General features: G+C 41.0%; 1 protein-coding gene across 1 annotated transcript in view; it reads right to left on the bottom strand.

Annotated features, from left to right (window-relative positions):
• The window catches only part of tex264a (testis expressed 264, ER-phagy receptor a), a 73546-nt gene that overhangs the window by 35313 nt on the left and 13065 nt on the right, over positions 1-25168 (bottom strand). Inside the window, exon 2 of the mRNA XM_061833939.1 lies at positions 15632-15853. Coding sequence (XP_061689923.1) covers positions 15632-15853 — 222 coding nt within the window. The remainder of the gene's footprint in view (positions 1-15631; positions 15854-25168) is intronic.

Here is a 25168-nt window from a genome sequence, read left to right as displayed (position 1 = left end):
ATCCTGGAACCCTATTAACACTCATTTGTGTCCACACACGCGCACAATAGCATGCCTTGCTCTATTCTATGATGTATTTGCCACAAGCATGTACAGACTGTGCCAAGACATGACACTTCACTCTTCCAGCCTTTTAATCAACACCCATTATATCTCCGCCATGACTTTAGCGGCTTCACAAGTAGGTGAGATGTGAGAGTTGCGTCACAGCCAGGCAGACGGGGAACTGGCGCTAGGACAGAAACCAAATTCACAGCAATATTTGACACATCCACCTCCGAACCTTCTGGATATGGACAAAATCCTTCATTTTAGTGATATACAGTGAACCAACCCCCGTTTATTTCAGGGGATATGTTCCAGACTCACTAGAGGTAAGCGGAAATCTGCAACGTAGGAAGACCATGAAGACCTTTTTTGCATACTTTTACCCGCTTGATTGCTATAACCACATTTAAACATACTAAAACACACCTTTTTGTGTTTGAACACACACCAAATATGCCCAGCATAAAACCAATGGAAAATGCCATGCATTCTGTGGTATCTGTTACCTGTCTGCCTTTATGTGAAGGGGCCTTGTGGGCTTACTTGTTCTAGATGGAGGGAGGTTGGCCAGATGAAATAAGCTATGGGGAGTCTGCATGTGAGTGATCTTTAGAAAGGTGAGGAATCGGCCCTACACGACAGGACTTGGTCAATGACCTGAAAAGAGCTGGGACCACCGTTTCCAAGGTGACTGTTGGTAATACACTAAGACGTCATGGTTTGAAATCATGCATGGCACGGAAGGTTCCCCTACTTAAATCAGCACATGTCAAGCCCCGTCTTAAGTTTGCCAATGACCATTTGGATGATACGGAGGAGTCATGGGAGAATGTTTTGTGGTCAGATGAGACAAAAATTTAATTTTTGGTCATGATTCTACCAACTGTGTTTGGAGGAAGACGAATGATGAGTTCCATCCCACGAACACCATCCCTACTGTGAAGCATCGGGGTGGTAGCATCAAGCTTTGGGGGTGTTTTTCTGCACATGGGACAGGACGACTGCACTGTTTTAAGGAGAGGATGATCACGGCCATGTATTGTGAGATTTTGGGAAACAACCTCTTTCCCTCAGTCACAGCATTGAAGTTGGGTCGTGGCTGGGTCTTTCAACATGACAATGACCCGAAGCACACTGCCAGGAAAACCAAGTAGTGGCTCCGTAAGAAGCATATCAAGGTTCTGGCCTGGCCTAGCCACTCTCCAGACCTAAAACCAATAGACCTAAACCCTCCATGATTTCTAATTGGAATAGAACTTGCAATATAGCAGGGTGTTCAAATACTTATTTTCTTCACTGTAGCTAATTACAGGGGTATCTGCATGTGGCTGAAGAACACAACACATGCAAACATAGCCTTGTTTCAATCACATCCACGGGACGAGATTCGTATTGAATGGGATTATGAAAGATCTTTTATGCAATTGAATTAAAGTCCCCTATGATGTCCCAACCTGTAGTTTGGAACATTTTCAGTTAGATACTTCATTTTTAAAATATAAATCTCCATATTTTGTTATTGCATTATTACATTATTTATTATTGGACATTATTGCCTTTGTTCTTAATAGAAAACTCCCCACAAGTTTCCATTACTGGTTAGTTCATGCACCGTTTCTCTGAATTGTTTTCATTTTGTAGAACAGACTTTTATGCAAAAGGCATAAAAAAATGTTAATGCGTTCCGGCTCAAATCAAAACACTAATAAAATAAATACAAATGTTTAGTCTTGTAATAAGACTAAAAGAATAATCGCTCAGAAGGAGGAAGATAAAATAATAAATGATGTATTGGTTATCCACTACGGAATAATTCACAACTATGTGAGGTGCAGACAACCATATAGAGATGAGCGAGAAAATTTTGTCAGTTAATTTTTAACGCAGAGAAGAAACGCTCCAAACTTCCTGAAGTTGACATAATATATTTAACTTGTTATTCAAAAGTGCAGACTCTAGAGCAGAAATTGGGCCAGGAGTGTACCATTAAGTAAGTGGACGCTCATGGCAGCGCACAAGAACATCACAAAAAAAAAAAAAAAAAATACATGGAACAGAGTTGTGCCGACAAGAGTCAACATTCCAAATCATCCATCTCGTCATTCATATTCATCTCAGACCTCTCTCTTACCTCAAAGGCCCGTTTTATTTAAATATGAGGAGGCAAGAAAACAGGTTGTCTAAGTGTGAGAGGCAGTTGACTAGTCTGCCTGCTACAGTCGAGATCTGTCAAACGCATTTAAATTGGCGGTGCTAGCCACGGATGTGCTAGCAGCCTGTCTGGGACCTTTCATAAAAAAACATGTAACCATGTTTAAAAAAGCGTATCAAGTTATTATTTATTAAGACCGTTTGAAAACCGACATCCACAAATGAATCATGTTTTCCAGACAAAGTTACACCGGAATCAGATGCGCCGTAGCAGCAAAGAAACAAGACAGCACTGATTGTCTCCTGCTATTCCTCACTCATACACACAAAACACACTTTTATAGTCATTAAAACTATCAAATTAATTTTTAAAATGCGGTTACACACATTTCAGAGCTGCTCTTGAATGCATTGCAAGTCACGGCGCGGACACGAAGGAGTACTCAAGCAGTCAAAATAGAACAAACAAGCCATGTTAAGTTGAGGAACACTTTTACATATGAACGTAGACAGTATGACAAATGAATAGGACATGTTAACGTTGAGCGGTAATGCTCAGTGAGTCGCTAATTCTGAATTGTGAAATATCGACTGACATGGAGATGTCTGTGACTCGGTGCTCTAGCTCTTAAATCAGAAGTTAGCATTTTGATACGCTGTACATTAGCTTGCTTTCTAGCTACATTAATCATCCAATTCAGAAGCAGAACGCAGCCACAAACTGAGGACAAAGTTGCACTTTTACTCCACTTCTGTGACAGTTAAGAAATTTTAAATGTAATCTAACAAGTTGACTGTACAGTTATTAAAGATTTTATGATTGTGTCATTTCAACCTGGAACAGACTAATTACATTTTAAATTTTAATCATTTTGCATTAAAAAATGGTGTTTCGATAGTCAATTATTCAGTGATACAAATGTCCTCTTACTGGCTGCTCAGCACAATATGACTAAGGCGACAATAAATGGGCCCAAATGTTCTTCTGTCTTTTTACTTATTTACAGACTTAAACTAATCTCTTACTAGCCACAAGTGTCAAATGATATTACTAACAAACTATAAAATCAGAGAAAGTCAATTCTTGCATGACTTTCAAGACAAGTACATTTTCCTTGAAAAAAGAAAAGTTAGTTACTAGCCACAAGTGTCAAATGATATTACTAACAAACTATAAAATCAGAGAAAGTCAATTCTTGCATGACTTTCAAGACAAGTACATTTTAAAAGCTCAAAGAATTTAAACCCCATCTCCACCACTCTTTCACAGAATTAAGAATTCATGATGTTCATGTTCAAATCTGAATATGGTGGCTCAGTGGACGGCTGGTTCGCACAATTGCCTCACAGTTCTGAAGACAGGGGTTCAAATCCCGGTCCCACCAGTGTGGAGTTCGCATGTTCTCCTTATACCTGCGTGGGTTTTCTCTGGGCACTCCGGTTTCCTCCCACATCACAAAGACATGCATAAATTGGAGACTTTAAATTGCCCTAAGGTGTGATTGTGACTGCGAATGGTTGTTTGTCTCTATGTGCCCTGTGATTGGCTGGCAACCAGTTCAGTGGGTACCGCGCCTCCTGCCCGTTGACAGCTGGGATAGGCTCCAGCACTCCCACAACCCTTGAGAAGATAAGCAGCTCAGAAGATGGATGGACAAAAAAATGCAAGCATTACTGGCGACTTCCCATTAAAAGCATTTGTCATATTTATTTTTTCATTGAGAAGAATGAGTGTAATAGCATTGACATTTTGTATTGACTTCCTGCTTTGATCATTAAACAGTGCAAATATTTATCCACATGGATGTCCAACATGTGTCCCGCTGGGAGACAATAAACGGAATCAATATTTGCACCCATGCATCATTTCTCCAGGCAGCGCAGTACAGAACAAGCCACTGATGGCTCATCTCTTTTAATGAGGGGATGTCGCTTTAACACTGATTATTTCCACTGCAGCTCCTGGATGCTGCTGTTGTCACATGCACTCACAGAGCATGCCCGCAGAGAGAATCCCCCTCCACCAAAAAAAGGAAAACATATGGCACCTACAATTGCCTAAAGAATTGTCTCTAACATATCATGTACTGTATTTCAAAACCTGAATTTTCATTCATAAAAACCCTGGATAGACACCCAGTAAGGCATGCTTTTGATCTCTTGTTGCACAAACAACATTTTTTTCTATTTTGTTTTCTATTCAAGTCCTGCTGGGAATAGCAATAAAGAAATTCACACCCTAACCATCTTTTTTCATTGCCTCTTACAATTACCCTTAAAAATAAACCAAAAACATATTACTATTTGATTTTGAAAAACAACACAGGTCAAACTTCCCGACAAAGATCTGAGTCTAAGTCGAGATGTATTACTTTGAACTTGACACCATTACTACTTTTATATTAGCCAGTGCTTTGGCACAAACTATCTTGTTGCAACTTAGGGCAACACTGAATGGGAAAAAAATACACAATTGTGAGTTTTTCAGTGAAAAGCTGAGAATATGTATCTCAAAAAACTTAATGGGTGAATTTGGGAATAGTCAACCATAAATAAGGGTTCACAGTAAAGTGGTAACTTGAGAAACAGTTGATTTGAAGTTTTTTTGAGATTCAAGCTGTCACTCAGCAAAGCTTTGGTTTGACCTGCAAACGTCCATCCATTTTCTGAGCTGCTTATCCTCACAAGTGTCATGGGAGCGCTGGAGTCTATCCCAGCTATCTTCGGGCAGGAGGTGGGGTACATCCTGAACTGGTTGCCAGCCAATCGCAGGGTTCATACAAACAACCACTCACATTCACACCTATGGACAATTTAGACTAGTAAAACAACCTAACACGGATGTTTTTGGGATATGGGAAGAAACCGCACAGAGAAAAACACAGACAGGCACGGGGAGAACATACAACCTTCCACACAGGTTTGAACCTGGTCATCAGAACTGTGAGACGATTCCAAACTTGCAAACAGAAATGTAATATCGCGCAGTGTGGTGGTAGAGAACTCAACTCACTTCACAACAAGCTGCAATTTGTCAGATAGTCAATAACTGCTGAAGAAAAAGAGTGTCAAGCAATGTTCCCTCTCAGCTGCGCAACTGTGCATTTGCGCACTTGTCGCACACTCTCAGCGCAGAGGAAAACAGATCCAGCGCAGCACACTGCCTCTCACAAAGAGCTGCTGCTCGGCCACACCGGGCCACACACTTGACTTCCTAGTTTACCTGACACCCCCCACCTCCATTTTAAAGGGGTACAACTCATAGTTACAAACAGAACACACACCCGCAACTTTATATCTGCGGTAATGATATGTGAATAATAGAAGAAAATGTGGGAAAACTGGACGAGCTTTACTCTTCTTTTGAGTAAAATAGGTCTGGTTTGAAGCCAAAATAGAAAGAACAGGATGAGATGGTGTATAATGTTAAAATCCTACCTTGGCACAGCCCGATTGAGGACGAAAGCACAGACAATACAGTCCACAAAAAGTTAATTCTGTATTTTATAATATAGGAGGCAACGTTAACATTTACCCTAAAACTGTTTGGGAGCACCATTCAGCTTTCAACATGCATTGCGAAAGATATTCTGCAAGCAATAATTCAGTTTTACACCAAGAAAAACGAGGGGATATCATTGTGGGTTAAAATTTTTAAAAAGTTGGAAATGACATTTCACATTTATAGTTAATAGTTTGCTTGGTATGTATTTGTATTGTAATGTATTTTTTTGTTTGTTGACCTTTTCAGTGTAACTGTGCAAAAACACAAAATTGTTCTTAAAAATGTTCTGATGGCAATGTAATCTGAACCTTTTAATGAGCCATGTAACTTCAATGGATGACACTGATCAGATCCCCGCTGCATACGTCTGATGTTGCTCACAGTGGTCAAAAGGAGCGCTCACAGCCTTATGGCCCCGTCACACCATGAGGTTCTGGTCAACGTTGTCTGAACATTTCAATCGTTCTATTTTTCAGCGTTCTCAAACGCGGATGACACATCTGGCGTGTGATTAACATGTGTCTAACGCATGACTTAACGTGTGTCTAACGCACGACTTAACGTGTGTCTAACGCACGACTTAACGTGTGTCTAACGCACGAGAAGCGAGTAACAGCGACCAAATAAGATACCCCTAAAAACCATTAGCGTGTGCAAACGTGTCATTGGAGCGCGACGAGCCATTTGTCAACGTAAGACGAGCGTGTTGAGCCTGTGACCAATGGGTGAATAACGACAGAAAAGCGTTTTGCTGCCGTGTAATTTTTACAGTGGAACCGGAACTAAAACGTTGGAAAGTTCATAGTTACTTCAGTTGTTCTCGTGAGTTTGAACAGTCAGCATCATGCCGCCTAGACGAAAAAAAGGTGGGGTGCGGCCTTCAGAAACTAGCGCTGCAGGTAAGAATGCAAAGCATCGGTTTATATACCCATATGAATGGACGTTCGGGAAACGCACGAATGACGCTCAATGTACTCCAAACGACGTTCGTTTGACTTTAGTTACACGCTGTGTGCGCTACGGGATTGTTCAGTGGTCGTGGACAGGTCGCCAGTGAGTCGTTCACTGCAAAGCAAACGATTAATAGATTGAAGGCTATTTTCAATGCACCACTGTAAAGTCATTTTAGTAGCCCAGACAGCATTAGAGGTTAGCATTGTCTTATTTATCAATATTTGCATGCAGTCCATCATTGTCAATTATGGGAAGTAAAGAATGTCGGATTGAACAATATCCCAAAATCTGCAGATCAACAGATTTAATTTGTACATTAATTTAATAAATATATCCATTAATCACTTGTCAGTTTAATATCACTTGCTTAAATGAGATCACTTTTGCAGTTTACTTAATTTTAGATTGGGACTAACATCCACAAAATAATTCCCCAAAAATATTTAAAGACTGGCTCCGTAATCGTAGTCAACACTACATCACGATTCAAACTGTCCTTTAAAAGCAGTAAGGAGTAGCATGTAAAAAGGATAAATGCTACATTGTGAGAGCAGTAAATCTGCATAATTTACAAGGCGGCCATAAAACTGGGAAGCATAGAGAGTGTGAGGCTGACAGGCAGCCATAAACGAGACCCCATCGTGATGCTCGTGTTGCTCTGCTCTCGATCTGCTGGGTTATGTGATTCTTGTTACCACGTTGTGATTAAAACGCACTAAGTTTTGGGCATTCATTTAAATATTGTCAACCTTCATACTTTTACTTCAACAAATAAATGTAAATATTCTTTTTATCCTTCTCACAGAATGAAAGCAAATTAATTACCCTTTCTGAGGTTCAACAAGCATTTCTGCATTTCAGTTCGCTCGAGTAATTTGACTCTTTGTATAAGTACAATCAAACTAAATGAAAATATTAATATAAGAAAAAGACATGCCAGTTTTAAGGCCCAGTAAGGTGCATTAGAAAAATACCAACATGTAAATCGAGCCCTCTGCAATATGCACCCTTTCTTTGGAAGTGCCTGAGGACCGGTGCATGGCAGTGTCACTACATTATATAAGCGCACTAGCTCTTGTGTGCATCAGATGCAAAATAATCTCGAACACAAAACCCCCAAGCACTACACTGTGAATCAAATCTAGAGGTGCTCCAGCTACATTCAAAATATATTCAAGAAAATGTGAACAAAGCGTGTCTTTAGAGCAGATATTGACCCTTCTTTCCACCAGCATGCGTTCAATGCAGAAGAAAAAAACTCAAGTGCGGACTTTTCATTCAAAGATTGCTGGAGAGGACAAATGGCGTCCTGGATTGATACACACCAAAACACAACACGTTGAGGTCAAGGTTCCACACGAAATGGAGATCAAGGTTTTGTCAAAAGCTGCAGGCTAAGCGTATGGGCCTTTGATTGAACCTTTTATTTGGAGCACTTTGAGAAACTGACATGTGCTCAGATAAAGAGGGTGTGCCTCAGAACAAGCATGCTGGGTCACTGTAAGACCATAATTATTATGATGAAAGGTGGCCTCCCATCAAAATCCTTTTTTTCCGCTTTTATGGATTACATAGGTCAAAATGAGAACATCATGATTTATGTGTAACATCTATGCCATTTGTAGATTGAATGCAAAAGTCAATAAACGGCACAAATCTTGCAAAGAACCAGATCAGATTGTGACCTCAAAACTTAGTCATTATTCAAAAAACGTAATTTCCGGCCTACAAACCGCGACTTTTTTCACAGGCTTTCAACCATGCGGTTTATGCGGTGATGTAGCGCTGGCTTTAGTGTGGCGCTAGCGTTAACGCACCTGGTTATAAGCCTCGGTGCACAGAAAGAGTTTAACGCTAGCACCACGCGCTAGCTCTGTAGGCTGGGAATTACGGTGCCTGCCCACTTCATGGTTGATACCCACCCAACTCAACTCAGCTGAAGGGCACCACGGCATTTCTGGGTTTGATTGGATGTCAGTCGCCAAGTCCTACAAATACAGTCTAATGTAAATGTGCGCAAGGGCTAAAAATAAGTTTAAGTCAATTTTCACCAACAGCACGTCTCCGTACAGCTCACGTTCCCTATTAGTGGGCCAATAATTCAATGCTTGTTAATTCAAAGCAACACGCTATGAACGCATGGCCACCCCAAGCCACACGAGACACAATGATATCACCTAGGACCAATCAGAGAAAAGCTGATTCCCATTTATCACCTATGATTTCCGCTATGGGCCTAATTATCCTATGCAGTACAATACTGAGACTGAAACAAACGTTCAACTCATTCAGAGAGTATTTCTCTGACCCATTAAAAATAATACATGTGCAGTACTTGATTTAAAAGGTGCAAGGTTCTTTTATTGTCAATTCATCAATATGCGTAACACAAACAGAGAATTGATATTACAGTGCTCAAGGGGTCATTGATTGTTCATTTCGTCAATATTCAATCAAGCATATTAAGTCGAATGCCAATCCACGGAACCAAGTACTCACACGAGTCAAGCAATCTGGATTTTGGGTGTTAAGCATGCTTCAGCATTCATACACGTACTTTTCATATACGTGCGAGAGACCCCCGACTCTCCCACTTTAAAGGCACAAGTTCGGTTCCAGTGAGGTCAAATCTTCTAATAGGCTGTGAACTTCTGTTTAAAGGCCAACATACTTTCAGACTTATCTGGATTTAATCAGCAGAAATCAAGTCAATAAACATCAACCATTGACGCACACTAAAGGGATTTAGCCTGTGAATGCACAAAGGTTCTCCCGTCGAACTTCCAAAAAATGTACCTCACTTGCACCCAGCATGCTGAGCTCCCCATGTCTGAAAGAGGCCATTTTTAGTCTCAAAGAAAATGAACCCTCTCTTCAACAAAGGGAATCATTTGAAAGCATGTTTTAAATGGAAACTGATTTCCGAGTGTATGTGCAATCACATGCAAAAATATAGAATTTTATTTTTAAATCTAAATGTAAATGAAACTACCATGGCTTAATGAGTTGATATTACCACAAAAAAGCTTATTTGCATATCAATTGAGTCAAAAGGTAAGGAAAATACAAGTTCATTATTGACTGGGAATAATGCAAAGCGAGGACTAAATTATAGTCAATTTAAAGAGGGGAAAAGCACCTACGCGTGTGTGCTTAGAAGATACACAGCTGGACAAAGTGTGAGGTCCTACTGGATGAGATGAATACAACCATCACTAACACTTAAGCTTGCAATCAATCAGCGTCGAGGAGTGGACTGTTCATAAAGCGCCCTGGGATAACAAGATCATGTTCTTCAGGAAAGTGAGAAGAGCGATAGCGATAGTGAAAGCTCTCGTGTCTACAAGCTGAATATGAACAAAGCTTGTCTCCCTTGTGTCGCTTAACAAGGTAACCAAAATATGAATCCTGTGAAGCATGCGGTCAGTACAACTACAGGTAGACAGCTACTTATAGGAATCTCATTAGTTATGCATCATATTGTTAATGTGACTTCCTGGTGCAATCCAAAGGACTTCACACAATAATGGCGTTATTGTTTCTGTTGGCAGTGGCAGGAATCCATTCTGAGCAGAGTTAAATTACAGTGTCAAGCAAAACTGAAATTAGCAGAGTTAAATTACAGTGTCAAGTGAACTCATATCTTTAGTCTTGCCTCTCATTAAAATGCAGTCAGTCGTTCTTAATTGTTATTTTCCTGATGATGAGTGATTTTATTCGGAGACAAAAAACTGAATGTATTGAACACAAGCAGGGTGGACAAAGTTTGAGAGCTAATTTCTCTGCAAAATGCGCCGATTCACAGCATTCTTCCATATTTCTATTCACTGAAAAAACAAGGGAGCGCATTACAGTCCTCAGTTTTCTAGCTTTTGTGCAAAGGAGGATACGCTTTTTTTCCCCCTCCCGGCTGTGCAGTAGCTAAAACAAAAATATCATCTTTCCAAGAGAGTAAAAGATGACTGGATCTTCTAAATCATTAGATTTGTCTATATTGTTCCAACAAAATTAACACTTGGGGTCTGATTTACTAAAGGTTTGGGGTGCAGAAAGAGTATAAATTTGAAGAGAAGTAGACACGGGGCACAACTTATAAGGAACAGTTCTTATTAATTGAATGGCTATTCTTTTGTTTGTTCTTCTTCTCAGTATTCAATGTTGTATCAGGGCGGCACCGACTGCCGCAGACAGATTCCTTGTGTGTTGTAGCATACTTGGCCATGAAAGGTGATTCTGATTCTGAGAAGTTTCTACTCATGTGGATTTTTTTCAATCATATTGATATTATTCAAGAGAGCCGCAAGAATAAAAAACTGCGTCTTAGTAATAAAAAAAAAACATGCGACAATGCTCTGTGGAAGTGTAGAGTTAATAATAGAGACGGGGCTTGATTCCACTACAGGCTGCGTGTCAAACCACTCAGACATGAAGCGGACTTGGAAAAAAAGTGCACAACCAAATCAGTCCTGGAGACACTCTCTTATGTCTGTAATTTCACCCTGTGCGCTTATGGCCACTGTATTACACAATCCCACACAAGCAGGGTTGAGAAGAGCGCAGTAAGGGGAGGTTTGGCGGTGTGTGGGGATGTGGGGGGGCACCCTGAGCCTGCCTGCGAGACATTAAAGATGTAGAGGGGCTGAAGAGGATCAAAGCAGGTGCAAATCCGCCACGCCTTCCCCCCGCCTCCGTCTCCCTTTTGGCTCTTCAGTGGCTGACAAAAGAGCAGGGAGGGCAGCCTTGAAAGGTAGAAAAGCCTCAGCAGTGTGGCTGATGCGGAGCAGAAGAAGAATTGCGAAAGGACCATAGAGAATATTACACTTGGGTTTAACACGTCTGGATGTAGAAGCATCATTGTCTCTGCTTTGTTTGATCAGGGTTATGGAAAAGTTACGCCGATTTGCCAAGATGTCACCACTTAAAAAAGTTTTTGAGCACCCAACACCAAAATCCATTTTCATCTGTTTGCACCTTGAACGTAGCACAAACGGAAATGAAACTGCACCGTGAACCACTGTTCATTGTGGGCAATTCATTTTGTCTGTCAATTTAAAGAAAAATGTATCCAAACTAATCAGGGGAAGCTTCATTATGCAACAAGACAATGATTCAAAATACAATGCCAACACCGCAAAAGGACTTCATCAAGGGGGAAAAAGTGAAAAGTCTTAGACTGGCCAATTCACTCACTAGACCTTAACCCATTAGAGAATGCATTTTACCACCTGAAGAGGTGACTTGAAGGGAAATTGCCCAGAAACAAATAAGAACTGAAAGAGGCCGCAGTAAGACCTGGAAAAGCATTTCTGATGAAGAGCGCAAGAGTTTGGTGAAGTCAATGGGTCGCAGGCTTGATGTTGTGATTCCAAGTAATGGTTAGGCCACCAAATATTACAATACATACTTTGTTAATCACATCTGTTCTAATACTTTTTCTCACTTGAAAACTGAATGGGTTCAAAGAAAAGGTTCTCTGTTTTGAGTTACTTAACACATCTTGATAAAAGTACCGTGGAATAAATGATGGAATTCTGAGCTTTCATCTCTTATTCATCTTTTGTTGTTGTGAAACCATACTTGGCCAATAAAGTTGATTCTAATTCTGTTCATTGACAGTCTTTTCCTTTCGGCTTGTCCCGTTAGGGGTCGCCACAGCGTGTCATGTTTTTCCATCGAAGCCTATCTCGTGCATCTTCCTCTCCAACACCAACTGTCCTCATGTCCTCCCTCACAACATCCATCAACCTTTTCTCTGCGCTTCCTCTCGCTCGTTTGCCTGGCAGCTCCATCCTCAGCACCCTTCTACTTATATACTGGCTCTCTCGTCTCTGGACATGTCCAAACCATCCAAGTCTGCACTCTCGAACCTTGTCTCCAAAACATCCAACTTTGGCCGTCCCTCTAATGAGCTCATTTCTAATCCTATACAACCTGCTCACTCCGAGAAAGAACCTCAACATCCTCTTTTCTGCCACCCCCAGTTCTGCTTCCTGTTGTTTCTTCAGTGCTACCATCTCTAATCCGTACACCTCTGTTTTATAAACTTTGCCCTTCATCTTAGCGGAGACTCTTCTGTCACATGGAACACCAGACACCTTCCACCAACTGTTCCACCCCGCTTGGACCCGTTTTTTCACTTCCTTACCACACTCTCCATTGTTCTGTATTGTTGACTCCAAGTATTTGAAGTTGTCCACCCTATTCTCCCTGGAGGGTCACTCTTCCTCCTCTGTTTTATTTTTGAAAATTTTATTTAAAAATATAACACATTTTCACCATAAATCCACTATCAAGTATCAGTACTCACTTGCAAGTACTTGTGTTTTTAAAAAAAATGTGGTCATGGTCCATCCATAATGAACACGTATAATTAAAAAAAAAAATGATAAAATGGATAACACTGCATGATGTGAATGAAGTACATGGAGGAAACTAAAGTAAATAATGTTTCTTGGTGATTGATGCTCAGTTTGTATAAGTGGATTACAAAATGTAGGAGAACTTTCTCCTTTCAACTTCAACTTGGAGGTTTAAGCGAGACAGACACCAAAATACAGTAAAACCTAACTTGACCTAATTTAAAATAGTCTTTGCCAAAACCCGTAAAATTACAATAATATTTCAGAACGAGCTTTATTGGCCAAGTATGGAAGAAGATACATGGAGATTCGTCTCTTGAAGATTTTGGGGTGTGCATTTCAGCAGTATACTTTACAGCTCAAGGGAAGTGGTCGCACAGTGCAGTACACTTGGTGGATGAGCTTTACAAATGACACGAAATCAGCATTTCCTGTACGTGTTTGCTACTTTCACCAAAATAATTAGCATAGGAAATGAGACACACTAGAGAGTGCGAGAGGTCTTTACTGCACTGAACCTATGAAGCACTACAGGAGTGTGCAACTCATTTTAAAATGTTTAATTGCTTAAAACCAGACACACGACTTACCTCATCTCTAGTTTTACAGTCTCATTGTGAGTATGTGAAAAAAAACAGCTGAGAATGCTGTAATATGCATCCTAGCCCAGCAGTGAGGAAGGACGTCGAGCAAACAATTGTGTTGACAAACTAGTTGGAGTAGTTAACCAGGTTTCCTGGTGGTGTGTCAAAACATTACTAATCACAAAGCAAACTGCTGCACAAAATAAAAAACAAATACTTTTTAATTCCTCCGCCCTTCGGGTGAACCATTCTCTGTAAAACTCTCCAGGGGTGCCAACAAGCTTTCAAATTGTTGCAACACTAAATGTTGTCAAGAGGCAAATCGCTTTTAATTTTGCTTTGGAGGCCTTGCAGACCGCTCGGCACCAAATGGCTGACAAATTGAAGATGGAATCAATTCAAATTATTTTTATTTTGCCAACTTCAGAAAATGAGATTGTTACATGCAGTATGAAGTTGGCACACAGTGTGGCATAAATTTGCCAAACAGAGAGTTGAACCAACAGAAAGCAGATGTATACAAAACCTCATCACAAGTTGTCTCCCTCCTTTCAAATTCCCTCGCACGTTGCTGAGCCTACTGAATTAATCATACAGGCTGTATATGTACGGATTTCTAGTAAATTTACATTGGACCCTTCTAGACCAAGCCTGCATAAACCGATTCTCCATTATGCATGAGCCTGGCTGGAGCTGCTTTTTGCATACTATGCTTGGCAGTCCACAACTCAAAGTGTATGAGGTGTGGGTGGGGCAGGGTGTGATGACCCCGTGGTGTGTTAACAACAGCTGCTCCTTAGTGACCCGTCACAGCACTTGGAGTCAGCTGATGGACTTCCAAGATGCCAATATACTACCGATGTCGCCTTGCCACTCCTGTGCAACTGATTGTACATCATTTTGGGACACATGTGAAAAAAAATGTGAAAAATATCATCTCTTCCATGTATAGTAACCTCCAGAGTTGAATGCCACACGGTCATTTGGAATCCCACCAACATCCTCTGCAAAAAATACACTTTGAAACTTGTGCACATGTCCTGAGCATACCAGCATGCATCATGTCACCCAAGAAGACCATCAGAGAAATAAAAAATAAAAGAAAATAAAATATATCCAGAAGGTTAGAGGATCAACATTAAAATCAGAAAAGGTGATTATACAATGTTGGAAGTATTAATTTTTAATTTCCAGCTAACACAAAATGCATCTTGACGCAATGAAGCCCAGATCCTGTAAAACTGGTAAACAATGATACATTCATAGAATCTATGAGAGATTATCACCATTGTGGTTACTTGAGGATTAGAAATTACATTTGAGGTCAAGATAACAGTGTTTCATTATCAAAATAAAAAAACAACTGACAGGGCAGCTGACAGGAAGGAGTTGGTGACCGCCAAAGAGACACATGGAAGTGTGGGGTAACTTAGCCGACACAAATTTGAAGACACTGTTGCTTTTTGGTGACACGATACATGACTGGTTGAAGTTCTGAGGTCCGGGGTTCAAATCCCAGCTCTGCCTGTGTGGAGTTTGCATGTTTGCCCTGTGCCTGTGTGGGTTTTCTCTGGGAACTCCGCTTTCCTCCCATATCTCAAACACAAGCCTGGTAAGACTCTAAATTGCCTGTAGGTGTGAATGTGAATGTTTGGTTGTTTTTATGTGCCCTCTGATTGTCTGGCAAGCAATTCTGTCCTCCCTGAAATGGCTGGGATTAGCTCCAGCACAACCCATGCCCCTTGTGAGGATAAGCGGCTCAGAAAATTAATCGATATTCTTTTTTGGTTGAATACGCCCTCAAACACGCATATCCATCCAGTTTCTGTATATCCTATCCTCACTGGAGCCTATCCTACCTATCTTTGGCCAAGAGGTGGGGTACACACTGAACTAATCATGAACCAATTGCAGGTGCTATGTTCCTATGTGGATTATTTGAATATCTAAGCACATGACAAAAACACAAATCACGACAAGGTTATTACAACTTATTGTATATTGAAAAGCAGTAGAATGGGTGTCAGTACCTCAATGTAGGATTTGAGCCTCGGGTAGACCCTGAAAGGTGCCAGGATGTAGGAGAGCGAGGTGGTGCTGGGAAAGCTGGTGGTCACGGCATGGTTCACTTCCGGAAGAGAAAACAGCTTGAAGCCAAACTTTTCATAAAGTGTCTGCAGTGCTTCATCTGGCTTCTCTTCCCCCTCAGACAGAACGCTGCCTACGATGTAGCGGCACTTCTCTGCCGGCCTCTGAAAGACAGAATTGGAAAGGTGGGGGGGAGGAGGAGATGTCAGAAAACTTGCTGCTGTAAATCCTTAAAATAAGTCAGGCTCTTGCACTGACAAAGATCATCTTTGAAGATCAATTGGAAATTAAAATAAGTGTGGAGCGATTCAGCCATCAACTTCTTGTATCTGACACTCTTGGAAAAAAAAAATAAAGGTGAGGTAAGTGATGAAAAAGAATGAGAAAGATCACCTTTTGTAAAATAAAGATTTACAGGTTTGACTTTGTAATAAAGGTCATGTAGCAGCTTCAAATGACTGACTTTTGCCTGGCTGGAGTGGGATTAACTCTCAATGTTTCATCTGTCCCTGAACATCACAAGTGTCATAGAAAATGGATGGTTAGATGATTTGGCTGTTTCAGTGCTTCAACCAACTTATGTCAGCTATTCTTTACAGCAGTGGTTCCCAAACATTTTTTGCAGCACCCCCCTTTTTAGAGATGAAATCTTCAGCTCACCCCCCTCCCACCATAATGCCTTGCTGAAAAACACTGCTTTACAGTGATATTTTGCCTGTAAGAAAAAGTCTGATATGATCTAAATGGTCTGTGATTTTTACAAAGTTAAGACTAAATGGATGATGACTGTCTGCTGTACAGACGGTCAGCACAAAGCTTAACCCTCTGAGGTAACTATAGAAAGCCATATTTTCACCATTAACTGATAGAAATGTGGTGTGTTCACATAGGTTGAATCGTGAGAGCCGGACCAGAGAGCGAAAGACTGTGGAGAACATCTGCGCTAAAGACTATCAGTCATCAGATGATCTCAATTGATCATCTCTCGATTTTGAGGGATTGCCGCAAACTGCGAAAACCATCAAACTCATGCCTGGACAAGACATCTTAAAAGCAGCAACAATGGGGGGGAACAATGGTCAATGAGAAAAAGATATACCACTATAATACCACTGCAGAAAAGTGGACTGTGGAAGGTCATTTCTAGTTCTGTACTCTCAAATGGTGCACAGACCAGCAGTGCTGTACATACAGAATGAGCTCAATGCACTTTGAAACACGACAGATGGAAATGTGTCAATAGAGAAGAGAAAGTAGAGCCGTTGAAAGCCGAGTTGGTATGGTGCTGTGTAAAGGGCAATATCTGGATTGTTCGGCCTTGACAGAGATCTGTGCTCCACAGTGTGCTCTTGTAAGATGCTGAGTCTCCGACCATAAAAGTTCTGTTAAAAAGTTCACGAAATACAAAATATGAATACACATAGCCTAAGCCTGAGGCAGTAGTCAGTGTCCTTGGCCATTAATCCAAATTTTTATCATATAAGGGGATGTTGGATTCTCTTGCTCAAGCCTTCACCTTTATACTTCAATTGTGTGCCAACACCTCAGGCATGCAGATCTGACAGACAGAATGACAATCACAAAGCCACTTGTCAGTCACAACAAGATGCGACAGCACATTTCCCACTCGCTCCCACTGGTTGAGGTTTCAGCTTCTAAGCAAGAAATGCTGGAAGGGGAGCTGCCTTTATTTGAGCAGTGCCATATATTTATGTTAGTTTTGTCTTTATCTTAGAGCTATTTGTCCGCATATCTATAAAGAATAGATGAACAAAACCTCATAGATCAGACACTGCAGTCTTGTTTTTAAGGAGGAAAAAGCAAAATATAGTGACTGAACCCGACACAACAAAACGTGACTAATAGTAATTTTAAATTCCTATATTAATAATTTAAAACTTAACCGTACCACAAACTATGATCGACAAAGTAAAAACACTTCAGGCATCTTACAACATGACCCTGAAAAACTAATTCCTTGAAAAAAAAAGTAACAGGAGTCCTTGTTTAACTGTGCATGCCCCAAAGATTCCTTAGTTTCCGCTCACAACCCAGGCTAAACATAGCTCCTGGACGACATACAAAGCTCTTTTCAGTCAAGTTGCATCAATTCAACGTACTTCCTTGATAACAATTCCTATTTAGATAGGGCTTTGGTGCTGCATCACTTAAACATACTTCCTTGATACCAATTCCCATTTACATAGGGCTTTGGTGCTATCTCTGAGCACCTTCGGGCATTTCAGACCAAAACTCCAAATAGCTGTGGACAGGTTCCACAGATCAAACTGCAACTAAATGTATATACAAAAAGTGAACCTCAAATATGTAAGGCTGAAGCAAGGGGAGGCTTTTTTTATAGTGGCACTTTGAAAGTGAAAAATATTTGCTACACCATTCAGGTTCCAATGTATTGTAACATTTTATAGATGTGGAAAAATACAAAGATAATTCCAAAGCACTGAAAATATTTTTTGATCAACTGAACAGTCACTTACATTGCCCGTTACTAGAAACGTTGAGCTAATTCATGAAGTTGGAAATGACATGGTAAGGAAAAAACAAGCCAAGCAGTAAATAAGCTTTCAAGGAGCACCGAGCTGAGGTATCAAGAGATCAACATCGCGCTGGCAGGGACGTGACTGAAATATGTTCAACCTTAAAGTTACCAAGGCAATCTACACCGGCCAACTTCATAAAAAGAGATAGAGGCCTTAAAGATGCTCTGGATTTGACACCACTTTACTACTGGACTAAAATATAGTGCACACTGTGCAATATAATAAAACAAAAAACTGTGCTACATTCCTTTAAGACCTACTAGTGCTTCCTGCTAAATGACAGCAACCGTCTCTGGAGGGCTGGCGCTGAGGGAGGCACAGATGGGAGCTACCATCACTCATCCACAAGTGTCTGACTTCGCCATAAAATTATCGAAAACACAGCTCATCCTATCTGTCTCGTTTTGCACCCATGTGGGACATGCATTGTACTATGCTTTCGTCAGAACGCATAAGAATTCAGCACAAGTAAATATATTACATTATATTCCACGGTGCCTGTGAATGTCTGCATTTCATAGGCAAAGGGAACAACAGCCTTGGTTCAATGTGAGGCTACGCTGTTACCTGGCAGAGAGCCACCCCAGCGTGTTCAACAGCTGTCCTCTGCTGTGTTTGAATTATTCACGAAAGACCAGCAGGACATATCCTGGCTCTGTCAATAGCCGTGTCTGCACTGTCAGACTACATTACGACAGCCATGGTATGTCTATTTTAATGGCTGATTTGGTGCTCATTTGGAGAGGGAAAAAAAAGCATGGCAATCTTTCTTAGAACTGCAGTAAGGTTCAAAGTGTCTATTTCCAGTAAATGTCCACAGTTGTCCATGTTAAGATGGGGAAGTCTGAAAATATTAACAATTGGAAACTCTCCATTGGAATTACAGAAAGTTTTGGGAAATAACTGAGTTGTTTGAGATAAGAGCTGTCGATTGGCCAAGCTTTTGCTTTACTTGGTGATACAAGTGCTATATGATGGCAGATGGCACTGCAAAACATAAAGAGTAAATAATTAAAAAAAAGGCTTTAAGCTGTTGATTTCCACTAAAAGTTGTAATTTGTCAAACTAACGGTAAAAAAACAAAAAACTAAAAAAAAAAAAACCTAAATCACTGAGACGCGGCAGTAACACAGCAGCAACACACTAGCACAGAGCTAACAGGGCCCATTAAGAAAAAACATACTGGTAAAAGTCACTTCCTCGGCACATCTATTCCACTGGTCTCACTCTTTATCATTTCCGCTCGAGTGCCCTCTTGCGGCCGTGAGACAAAATGCACAAATTAGCCGAATCACTGCATAAGCCGCAGGGTTGAAAGCGTGTGAAAAAAGTTGCAACTTATAGGCCGAAAATTACGGTACTTCTGTCTTGTTTCCCGACCGCTTATCCTCACTAGGATTGTGGGCATAATGGAGCCTATTCCACCTACTGTCGGGTGGGAAGCGAGATACACCCTGAACTTATCACCAGCCAATATGTATAAACAACCAGTCAGCCAGTCAGGCAAATGGAATGTGGAGATTGACACAACCACACAGGATTTAAGTCGCAAAACATCACAAGTGCAATGGGTGCAGTGAAGTCCAATTTTTTTTTTTATTAAAAGACATTCATGACAAGTTTATGAGAGTGACACAGCCTGCTGAAAGGAGCACACGGTGGTGGGAGGAAGAGAGAGATTTCATTTAACCTTTGATAGACTCGGCTTACTATAGCGTGTTTTTGGGCATGTGTGTGGGAGCGCGTGAAGAATTTTGACTTAATTCTAGCCATCCATTTTCTGAGCCGCTGATCCTCACAAGGGTCACGGGAGTGCTGGAACCTATCCCAGCTATTGTTGGACTGAGGAGGCAGGGGATACCCTGAACTGGTTGGCAGCCAATCGCAGGGCACATAAACAACCATTTGCACTTCTGTTCACAGCGATAAAACAAATTTAGTCTTCTATTACCTCAACAAGCAAGCGGATGTTTTAGACAGTCCTAAAATATTCCCCCAACTATATTCAAGTTCCCTGTCAAGAGCCCTGTTTTTGTGTTGGCGGCACTTTTTCCAACGGTTTAACACATGTGCATCACAGTTCTGAGGTTCCAGGTTGAAATCTGCCTTGGTCTGTGTAAAGTTTGCATGTTCTTCCCATGCCAGCGAGGGTTTTTTTTCCTGGGTGCTCTGGTTTCCTCCTACATCCATAGGTGCAAGTGGTTGTTTGTCAATATGATCCCCATGATAGGGTGGCAACCAGTACAAGGTGTACTTACTTCGTTGCTTGCCCATAGCCCAGAGTCAGCTGGGATTGGGTCCAGCACGCTTGCGACCCTAGTGAGGATAAGTGGTAAATGGGTGGATGGACGTTTTTTGCTAATACTAACAAAATACACCTCCCTGAAAACGGGTGTTGAACAATGTAAAAAAAAAAAAAAAAAAACTGCTGTGCTTAAAATTTCACACTAAGTCATTTACATTACAAAGATGTCACATCATTACTGTCATTCCACAAGCATTTGCATATACAGACAAAATGTGTTTTTCCCATCAGTTTCACGGTGAAATTCTAATCAGCAATAAACATTTTAAAAACAAAGACGCTACATTACCATGACATACAGTTGGAAACACATTGAAAACATTAATATAAATTACAATAATTGCAGTCCAAATGGGGAACTGGAGGCTGTTTACTTGCGCTAATTAGGCCAAGCACATATTTCCCAATGATTTAAAAACAGGAAAGAGTGAAGAGTTTCACTACATTTCATGGATGAAATGGTTCAGAATAAATTCAAGAAAAAAAAAAATCAAAGCATATTGCTGATTTTATTGTTAGCTGTTTGGTTTTGACTTGATTGTCGTGAGTCAGGGTTTACGAGTGAGCGAGAGATGGTAGCTGTGACCCCCTTGGCTTTTCCACATCAAATGGACCAGGGTATCAACAAAACTTCAACACAGCCACATTGTGATGCTACGTAGACAACCACAACGTAAGAAGCCTCACACTAAAGGGAATAGCCGTCCTCCCACTTTTCCTCTTTTGGCACAATGCTGCCATCTCTCATCCTCTGTTCTGATTATTAGATGAGGGAGCGTTTGCCAAAGCCGGAGCTCGCTAATGATATCGTGCACGGCTCCTGCTGTCATTCTCATCCCACGCACTTGCACAAACACAAAAAGGAGTTCTGCTTCGACAACGCAGAGAATTTCTGAAACAAAAGGCAATTAAGACTAGGAACAGCCCGTTTCAACAAAATTACTTTGACTTTTATGACTGTACATTATAGAATTGTTGAGAAAGGTAAAATGTCTTGGGTGGAGTTGATTTGGCATGAGCGAGATATGGTTGAAAATGTGAAATATGATTTCTGACAGTGTCCCCTTGCCCATTCAGCGTTTACCATTTGATTTTTACAGATTTTAAACACTGCTTACCTCCTCCCAGCATGCTTTGCGACACTTAAGAGTGCCAACTGAGAGTGCCGCAAACCATGCTGGGAGGTGGTGAGGGGCGTTTAAAATGCGTGTTTTGTGTCAATTATTTCTTGCCATTCTTTTATTTATTTTATTATTTGCTAGTTGTGCTATTCCGTTTGCTGTGGTGTGATCATTTTAGTTTCAATGTGACATCGACAGAAATGACCTGGCTACATGGGCAGTGAGGGGCAATATTAACATCTTCATGTAGTATACTTTTTTTTTTTTTACCTCCCATCAACATTAAATAAAACTAACCGTAGGTCAAAATTATTTTTATTCGGTAAATGAATGATGAGAGATTTTTTTTTGACCATGTGATGACTTTTTTCAAAGTCAAAAGTTTACATGCATCTAAGTATGTTACTAGTAGTGTTTCGTACGACGGCCAACTTTAACTGTTTGTATAATATTGGTCAAACATTTTGGATATCCTTCTACAAGGGTCTTTGAATACTTGGCAGGAATTTTGCCAAATTTGTAGGCCGCCTTACTAACATGTTTTTTTCAGGTCTGCCCATAAATTTTTAATAAGATTGAGATCAGAAATTTGTGATTAGCCGTAAGCCAATTTGTAACCAGTATGGCAAATATGCGTGCACCTAAGATGATGCGCTGTGGTGACCCTGACGGGACAAGCCGAAAGGAAAACAAGAAGAAGAATGCCAGTATGCTTCAGGTCATTGTCCATTTCCTGGCTAATAATGTAATTTCAGTATTTACACATAATGTTGTTTCCTTATGATGCCATCTGTTTTGTGAGGTACCGTAATTTCCGACCTACAAGCCGCGACTTTTTTCACACGCTTTCAACCCAGCGGGTGATGCGGCTAATTTGTGCATTTTTTTCCTAACGGCCGCAGTGGGGCACTCGAGTGGAAAAGGTAAGAAAGAGACCAGTGGAATATATGTGCCGAGGAAATGACTTTTACCGGCCCTCTTAGCGCTTGCGCTAGCATTAGCGCTGTGTTGCTGCCGTGTTTAGTGGTATTTACCGGTAAATTTTATTTTAACCGGCCCTGTTAGCGTTACTGTTAGCGCGGCGCTACCATTAGCTTTAGCGTTAAACTCTTTCTGTGTATCGTCTTGCTTTGTAAATATCTCGTGTTTGAATGTGGGTTTCAATGTGGGCACTAGCGGGTTTTACACAGCTGCGGTGTATGTATGCACCAAATCGTATTTCCTTTACAAATGTACTCGGTGAGGCATATAACCAGGTGCACTCTGTAGGCTGGGAATTACGGTACATACTTCTTGATGATTTGCCAGGTTTATTATTTGTTTTGACCTGGTCAAACACTAAAATGAAAAAATGTCTGTCTGCCGGGAATTACCGTACATCAATCTATCTTTCAGGAAAAAAAACCCACAACATGATACTGCCAGCCCCGTATTTCAAAGTAGAATTCTCGGGCATACAACAGTCTCCCTCAACTCCCCTTTTTATTTTTTTAACAAATGAAATTATGCAAATTACTCAGTTTTAGTTTCATCCGACCACAGGATATGTCTCGAAAAATGAAGATGTTTTCCCTATTTGCATTTGCAAATTGTATTCTGTCTTTTTTGTTTCTTTTTTTTTTTGTTTGGAGTAACGGGTTCTTCCTGGCTGTAGCCTTTTAGCATATCGGACATCCAGCTTCTGCCATCATCTTCACAAGATCTTTGCTTTTGTTCTTGAGTTGGTATGCAAATTTCACACCAAAGCACGTTCATCTTTTCATCTATGAGCGGTATGATGGCTGGACATTTCCAAGAGATTTAGCCGCGCGTCAGCAGGGGAAATTGGGCTGCTGCACCGAAGCTTGGCATCAACGAAATCGATGGCAGCGTGAGGCACTAATGTTGTGCCGAAAAACAACAAAAGCTTTCAGGTCAGAAGAGGAGATGGCCCGAACTTGAAAAAGTTCTTGAGGACTGGGTGAACGCACAGAGAACATATGGCCGAAGTGTATCCACCGTGCAGATCTGACTCAAGCTAAAGACAACGCTAGTGAAATATGCGTTGAAGGTTTTCAAGGTGTTTTCATTTCACGCGACGAAAAGGTTTGTCTAATCAGGGCGCGTCCCCCCCAATTATGGAGAAAAAGTTGCAAAATTCCAGAAATTTGTTCCAACAAAAATAGCTGAGGATTGCATCGGACTAGAAGACATCATAAATATGGATGAAGTGCCATTAGCGTTGAACTTGCCGCTAACTTGAACGAGAGAACGCACTTCAGATTGTTTTGAGCTGCACCGCTTCTGGACAAAAGCTCCTGCCAATGGTGATTTTTAAGCGGATCACCATGCCAAAAGAAAAACTCCCAAAAAGCATAGTTGTTAAAATTAACAAAAAAAAAAAAAAGGCTGGATTATTGACTGAATGGCTGAAAGAGTGTTAAGAGTAGGCACCCAGGGGGATTTTTTTCGCTGAAAAATAAAAGTGTTGCTTGTCTTGGATAGAATGAGGGCCCACGTAACAGATTCTGTGAAAACAGCCATCAAGAGATCTAACTCCATTCCAGCTGTTATTCCCAGAGGTACAACAAAGTTTTTGCAGCCACTGGACATCAGCGTGAATCATGCTTTTAATGCAGCACTCCGAAGTGAGTGGGAGGCTTGGAGAAGAGAAGCGGCGAGAAGTCTTTTACAAAAACTGGTCGCATGCGAAGGTCGTACTTCTGCGGTATGCCAGGGGGTTTTAAATGCGTGGAGCATTTACCATCACCATTGAATTTAGAAATGCTGGACTGCTAGCAAAAGAGAACAGAACTTCAGCAGGAACTGTGCCTCGAGATGAAAATGACGAGGGCGACAGAGACACCGGAATGCTGTGTGACGCAGACAGACTGAGACTCTCCAACTCCGATACTGAAGACGACGACAGGAGGACAACGAATAAAAACAATGACATTCCTGTTGTGTTTGAGCCGTTTTACTGGCGTGGTTCAGCCAAACAAGGTATGTGAATAAACATTTACAGTCATGTTCTGAGTTTTGGTTGGGTTGTTTTTGTTTCTTCCTGTGTTGCATGTCTTGTGTCCTGATTTTGCCGGTTGTCTCCACCTGTTGGTGTTTGCCCGCCTCCCTTTTGCTGACCAATCAGCTCACTCCAGGTCCAGGTGTTTCTCATTGTCTCGTTAGTCTCTACTTAGCTCCATGTTTTCTTTGAAGTCTTTTTGGTCCATTTTCCTTGTCACGGGTTGCTTGTTGCTTCTTTGCTCATTGCGTTTATGAAAGTCATGTCAAGTTTCTAGTTTAGGTTTAAGTCGATCTATCCATCTTCTGAGCCGCTTATCCTCACGAGGGACGAGGGGGTGCTGGAGCCTACCCCAGCTGTCAGCAGGCAGGAGGGAAGGGTACACCCTGAACTGGTTGCCAGCCAATCACAGGGCAAGGTTTACGTCATACTTTGAGTATTTTTGGTTGTTACTTTTAAGTTATTTTTAGAATTAAAGATGTTTTCAGATT

Source organism: Syngnathoides biaculeatus, chromosome 10, assembly GCF_019802595.1.
Source record: "Syngnathoides biaculeatus isolate LvHL_M chromosome 10, ASM1980259v1, whole genome shotgun sequence".
Lineage (NCBI taxonomy): Eukaryota > Metazoa > Chordata > Actinopteri > Syngnathiformes > Syngnathidae > Syngnathoides > Syngnathoides biaculeatus.
This window is presented reverse-complemented; position numbering and strand designations above follow the sequence as displayed.